The following is a 6540-nucleotide window of genomic DNA, read 5'->3' on the forward strand; positions in this document are numbered from 1 at the left end:
CCCCCCCCCCCCCCCCCCCCCCCCCCCCCCCCCCCCCGTCGCTCTCGGCCTTGCCTGCGGGCTTCGCTGGGGCGCCAGCCCCCTTCCCAGTCGGGCTATTGACGTGAAGGCTGCTGGGGACCAGAGGCCGGGTGGGCTGGCGCCAGGGTGAACAGCAGTAGATGTCTCCTCTGTCCCTGAACTCCCTGCAGCTTGGGTCCCACGAACACCGAACACTGCTGGGGGCCGCCCGAGGGAGGGGTTGGGGCGGGACCGCCTGGGGCCTGGGGGCTACTTTGGGGTGAGGGGGATCTGTGCGGAAGGGTGGTGAGGCCGGCCTTGGGTGCCTGCTCTTCCGTAAAGGCCAGAGGGGCTGTGATTGTACCTGCTCTGTCTGTCGGGGTTCAGACCACTCCTCCCGACCTGGGGCGAGGCTGGCATGCCGAGTGCTGGCGTGCCCCGGGGTGAGGCCCCGGTTGGAGAGGCAACTTGCAGCCCACCACACTGTGTGCCGGGAGGGGCTGGACCTGCTGGGGAGCCCGCGCTGCTCCCCGCGCACCAGAGGGAGCGGATCGGGGCCCCCCTCCGGGGCAGGAAGACACTGGAGGGCTGGGCGGGGGCGAGCGCGCAGGAGCGGCCTCCTCTGTCCCGCAGCGCCGCCATTCCACGTGGCCCCACTCGCCTGCATGTGTGAGGAGGGGTCCCAGGGCCTCCCTGCAGGGCCCCAAGCTGTTCCCCACGCCCCCGGGGACAGCTCTTCGCCACCGCCTTCCCGCCTCCTCACGGCCTCCTTCCCCGGCAAGCATGTGCTGAACACCTCTCGCCGGCTCCTGAGGCGGCCGCCCCGTCTCTGCTTCACGGGAGGCCGAGCCCCGCTGCCCCTGGGCGCGGTGGCCAGGGTCACCTATTGCTCGGGCCACTTGGTGAGCCTGACGTCCCAGAGAGGCCCTGTCCTGCGATGGGGCTGGTGGGCTACGTGCCTGTCTGCTCTCTCTTCTCCAGGAGGGTCACATCCTGGTGGGCGCGGACAGGTTCCACGTCCGGCCAGTGTGGAGGCGGCACTGGGCGCTGCTGCCTCCCCGGGTTCGTGCCCAGCCCCACCAGATCCACAGCCCCGTCCCTGAGGCCCCCCTGGTCACCGAGGTACAGCTCCTGGGAGAGGGAGACAGCCCTGGGGGAAGGCCAGCTCTCCCCAGTGCCTAGGGGGCTGTGCAGAATGGCCATCGTCTTCAGGGGGCCTGGGGAGCAGGCAGGCCGGGGGACATGTGTCCTGTAGGTGGACAGCTAGGTCTTCAGCCAACGAGCACCCCTCCCAGATCACAAAGCTCCTTCACAGACATGCGCTGTTGGAGTCTCCCTTCTCTGGGACCAGCAGGACATCCAATACTAGTACTTTCCATGCTACAGATGGGATCACGGGGGCCCAAAGACAGCAGGTGGCCGCTCAGGGCTTACATGGCTGCCCTGGGGCGGGACCAGGTTTGGAGTCAGGCCTGCTGCAGCCCAGGCCTGCTCGTCCCGTCCCTCCGCTGCATCCAGGTGACAGCAGGGTGCTGTCTTGGGCTTTCCTGTCATCCTGCAATGACCCCGTTCTCCAGCATGTGCCCCTAGGGGGGGCATCACGGGGGTAGCGCCAGCACCGGGGCTGTGGGGAGACACTGAAGACATAAAAGCCACGTATAGCTCCCTCCTTGGGCCCTGCCACCTGGTCCTTTCAAATGCTCCAGCTTGCCTCGTCACTGGTGGGATCTGGCCTTGGGGGGTGGGCTGAAATCCAATACCCAGCAGCCTCTTGGGCCAGCTGCCCCTGCTTCTGACAGTCACAGCATAAAGTGACTTCCAACAGCTTGAGCCCCTCAGCCCTCTGAGACCATTGATTTTCGAGGAGCCTGGAGGCCAGCTCTGGGGGGGCCTGAGGTAGGGCTGAGACTGGGCCCAGGATGGGCTCTCTCAGTGGGCGCTCACCCGCCTGGGAGTGGGCTTTGGCCGCTCCCCACATTCCCCAGGAGAAAGCGGAGGATCAGGCCCCCTGGCTCCATAAACTCCATAGTGGTAAGTGGCAGGGACAGATCACAACTGTGTCTCGGAGTCCAAGGAAGGTCTGGCCACGGGCAGCCAAAGCTATGCGTCATCTGCTTTCCAGAACCTTTGCTCTCAGCCCCGCCCCCTCCCTCACCAGACCTTCCTCCTACCCCTCGCCGCCTCCGGAGATGGGCTGCCGACAGGGTCCTGCACCTGGAGCTGCTGGTGGCCGTGGGCCCCGACGTCTACCAGGCTCACCAGGAGGACACGGAGCGCTACGTGCTCACCAACCTCAACATGGTGAGCGCTCCTTGGGGAACGGGCCCCTTGGATGGTGCCAACCATAGGGGGTGGCGCTTAGGAGCCTCAGGACAGAATGCCCCACACCAGGGACTTGGGGCGGAACGTGAATGGGCTGGCTCATCTGGTAGTTTGAACTTGGGTTGAACTTGGGTGTAAACCTAAGCAAGGCTGGGGTCATGCTTGGGGCCCAGGGCTTTGGGGTGGGGAGGGGTGTGGTCTGCCCTTTGCTTCCTCTCCCCCTCCCCTCCCTCACCTGGAGTGGAGGTAGGTGAGGTCCTGAGTCCCTCTTGGCTCCCTAGTGCCCCCCCACAGCCTCTTGCTCCTTGGGTCCCTTTTCTCCAGGGGACACTCGGGTGTGGCCTCTGTCCTGAAGTCCATTTGCTCCTTGGGAACCTCGGCCAGCACTGCCCTGGCACCAGCCGGGGTTCCCCACACTGGCCCCTCTCAGTTCCCTTTCTCGTGGGCACCCCCATTTCTGCTGACTTCCCCTTCACTTGGCTCCGAGGGGTAGAGGTGGCGTGGGAAAGGTGACCCCCACTGATGGCCGTCACAGAGAGGCAGGGTAAGCCCAGACTCGGGTGCTTCAACAGCAGAACTCTCCCGTGTAACCTAATGGATGGCGTGAAACCCCATTCCCTGCCGCTCGAGAACACACATCTGACCCCCACCCCCAACGCTGGGCTGCCAGGCGAGCTCCCCCCTCTCAGGAGGTGAATGCCAGCGCTGGGTCGGGGGGCGAGAGACGGCGGCCTCTGCACGTTGGCCATGGAGGGTCTGCCCACCTGATTTGGGTAAAAGGACAAGTCCCCCCAGGCTCAGAGCGCCAGCCCATCAGACCCCTGTCTGTCCCCTGTCAGTTCTCCAGGCCTCAGGGACACACCCGTGTGGTCCTGTCCCCTTGCAGACTTGCTTCAAGTCCACCTGCAGCCCCAGGGGTGAAAAATATTTCCTTTCAGTCACTTGAAAGCTCTTGTTTTCAATCATGGGGCTGGGGGGGAGGGGAGTGGTGGGGTCCTCCCAGCTCAAATATGCTGAAATTCAGTAATCAAGCCATACTCCCTCTGGTCATTTGATGTGCCTTATGAGGACCTGGGATAGTGGTAGCTACCGGCCTGCGTCCTGCCTGGACCGTGGCTGGTGGTGGTAATCACCATTGTGGTGGCCGAGGCATCGTCCTGGAGGCTGCCAACAGCCACAGAAGGGGGCGCCTCCACTTCACAGATAAGGGCCTGAGCTTCCGAGGTCAGTTAGCAGGATCCCAAGCCTACTGGTGGGACTCGGTGCAGCTCGGATTCAGACTTAGGTCAGCAGAGGCCAGTGACAGCGGAGTTCTGTCTCTGGGGGACCATGTCTAATTCAGAGGACAGGTCAACCACGATATAGGCATCTTGACAGATGTGCCGAGAGAGAGAGAGAGAGACAGACAGAGAAAGGGAGCGAGCCAGGAGCCTGGCCGGGGGGGAAGGGGGGACCCTCTCTGGGGTACCCAAGGAAAGGGTGTGTGGAGGGAGGGGAGGCCCTTGTGCAGGGGAAACAAGCAGAGGTGGAGAGAAAGGTGTGTCAGGTGGATGGACAGAGATGAGAAAGGACAGGGCGAAGCTGGTGAGAGAGAAGCAGTGTTGGCATGGAACGTTCTAGACTAATGATAATTATTTGCATCCCATGGTTTCAGGTTTTCTTTGTGGCTGGCCTTCTTGAGCTGGGAGCAAGGGAGGACCAGTGCACGTCTGTCTGCCCATGTCTGTGGCAGGTCACCAGCCCTGGGCTGCATCCCCCTGCCCCGTGCTGATGGAGCGGCCTCCCCAGGCCCCGCCCACCCACCAGTCGCCTTTCCCTCCTGCCCTTCCACAGGGGTCCGAGCTGCTGAGGGACCCATCCCTGGGGGCTCAGTTCCGAGTGCACCTGGTCAAGCTGGTGATCCTGACCCAGCCCGAGGTGGGCGCCAAGCTGGGAGCCCAGAGTCCCCGGAAACCCGCTTTCCGTCCTCTTTACCTCTTCCTGTCCCTGTCCCCGGCTGGGTCGCGGTGCGTGCTGGGGCGCAAGTCCCATAGCGCGGGCTCTGTGACCCCACAGGATGCTCCGAAAATCACAGCCAACATCACGGCCTCACTGCTGAGCGTCTGTGAGTGGAGCAGGACAGTCAGCGCAGAGGAAGACGCCGACCTGGTCCTCTACGTCACCAGGTACCCGGGTCCCCTTGCCCGCCAGCCTGCCCGGGGGCTGCCCTCCACCCCTGCAAGGGTGGCCTGGCGGCGGGCAGGCACCTTCGCGTCAGCCCGGTGTCTTCTCTCTTCCCAAGGTTTGACCTGGAGCTGCCCGATGGGAACCGGCAGGTCCGGGGGGTCACCCAACTGGGGGGCATCTGCTCGCCGTCCTGGAGCTGCCTCATCACTGAGGATACCGGCTTCGACCTGGGGGTCACCATCGCCCATGAGATTGGGCACAGGTGGGCATGCCGTCCCCCAGCTGAGGCCTGGGAGCTGACTGGGGCTCCCACGAGGGAACATTGAGGCTGACGCGGGGGTTGGGGGGCAGCCCTGGAGGAGTCTGCCAGAAGGAACCTGTACCCTTGGCCCCAGAGCACGTGGGGGAGGGCAAGGGCTGGGAAATTTTTATTTACCAGGTGAATAAAAAAACTTTTTACCCCCACAAAAATCAGGACAGACTTCGAAATTAGAAAATGTTTTCTAGGAAATCCAGGTAAAGGAAAAGCAGGCTGCAAAAATTATCCCAAGTTCCAGCTCTTAGAGACAACATCTGTTCACCTTCTGTATGTAATTGTAGTCAGCTCTTACACACACACACATCCATTTATTTTTATTCTACTAAGAGAGAGAGAAAATCTTAAGCATGCTTAAGTGAGCAGGGGAGGGGCAGGAGGGGGGAGAGAGCAGCTTAAGCGGTCCAGGCTTAGTGTGGAGCCTGGTGTGGGCTCGATCCCACAACCCTGGGACCAGACCTGAGCTGAAACCCAGAGTTGGAGCCTCGGGTCCCTGGGGGGCTCAGTCAGTTAAGTATCCGACTTCGGCTCAGGTCATGATTTCATGGTTCCTGATTTCAAACCTGGCATTGGGCTCACCGCTGTCAGCACAGAGCTGCTTCGGATCCTCTGTCTTCCTCTCTCTCTGCCCCTCCTCTGCTCATGTTCTGTCTCTCTCTCTCTCTCTCTAAATACATAAACATCAAAAAAAAAAAGAGTTGGACACTCAACTGAGCCACGCAGGTGCCCACACACATCTACTTTTTTATTTGCAAAATCAGGATCATACTATACATTGCTTTGTTACCTGTTTTTTAAAAAAAATTTTAATGTTTATTTATTTTTGAGAGAGAGAGACAGAACATGAGCAGGGGAGGGGCAGAGAGAGAAGGAGACAGACTGAAGCAGCCTCCAGACTCTGAGCTGTCAGCACAGAGCCCAATATGGGGCTCAAACCCATGGACCATGAGAATATGGCCTGAGGTCGGACATTTAACCTACTGACCCACCCAGGCTCCACTAAAGCCTTTAAAAAAAAATGTTTTATTTATTATTTATTTTTGAGACAAGAGAGCATGCACGTGAGCAGGGGAGGGGCAGAGAGAGGGAGAGACGGAATCCCAAGCAGGCTCTGCATGGCAGTACAGAGCCCTGAGAGTTGGGGGGCAAGGGGGGGTCAGCCGCTCAACACATGGGGCCACTTAGGGGTCCCTAAAGCCTTTTTGGTATTTATTAGCCCAAAGAGGCAGGAACCACCTGGCTGATTGAGTGCGCCCTCTGGGGGAACTGAGGCAGGGCTCACCGGTGGGGGACCAGAGGCGGTCTGAAAACACTTTCAACCTGGCCAGAGGGTTGGCCAGCCTGGACTCTAGGCGGGCGGAGGGGGTGGGACTCAAGGTTACCCGCGCCAGGGGAGGGGACCCTCAGCGTTGTCTCCCCCAACAGCTTGGGTCTGGAACACGATGGGGAGCCCGGGAGCGGCTGCGGGCCCAGTGGCCACGTGATGGCGTCGCAGGACGGGGCACCGGCCAGGGGTGACTTGTCGTGGTCCGCCTGCAGCCGTCAGCAACTGCTGCGCCTGCTCAGGTAGCTGCGTCCCTCACCCTCCCAGCAGCCCAGGCCCATGTCCACTTGGCCCCCCCCCCACTCGTGCCCCAGGCCCCAGCCCTGCCCAGCTTTCTGTTCAAGCCCCGTGGAGTCCGTGCCCCCCTCCCCAGGGGGCCTCCATCCTCCTCCGTCCCCTCGGCGCCTCCCTC

At 61.7% G+C, this 6540-nt stretch overlaps 1 protein-coding gene across 1 annotated transcript in view; it reads left to right on the plus strand.

Moving 5' to 3' along the window:
• The window catches only part of ADAMTS13 (ADAM metallopeptidase with thrombospondin type 1 motif 13), a 29560-nt gene that overhangs the window by 2746 nt on the left and 20274 nt on the right, over positions 1-6540 (plus strand). The window contains 9 exon segments of the mRNA XM_029921024.1: positions 542-669; positions 734-902; positions 982-1122; positions 1986-2031; positions 2123-2301; positions 4156-4239; positions 4378-4487; positions 4604-4750; positions 6230-6370. Coding sequence (XP_029776884.1) covers positions 542-669; positions 734-902; positions 982-1122; positions 1986-2031; positions 2123-2301; positions 4156-4239; positions 4378-4487; positions 4604-4750; positions 6230-6370 — 1145 coding nt within the window.

This window comes from Suricata suricatta, chromosome 13 (assembly GCF_006229205.1).
Source record: "Suricata suricatta isolate VVHF042 chromosome 13, meerkat_22Aug2017_6uvM2_HiC, whole genome shotgun sequence".
NCBI classification, from domain to species: domain Eukaryota; kingdom Metazoa; phylum Chordata; class Mammalia; order Carnivora; family Herpestidae; genus Suricata; species Suricata suricatta.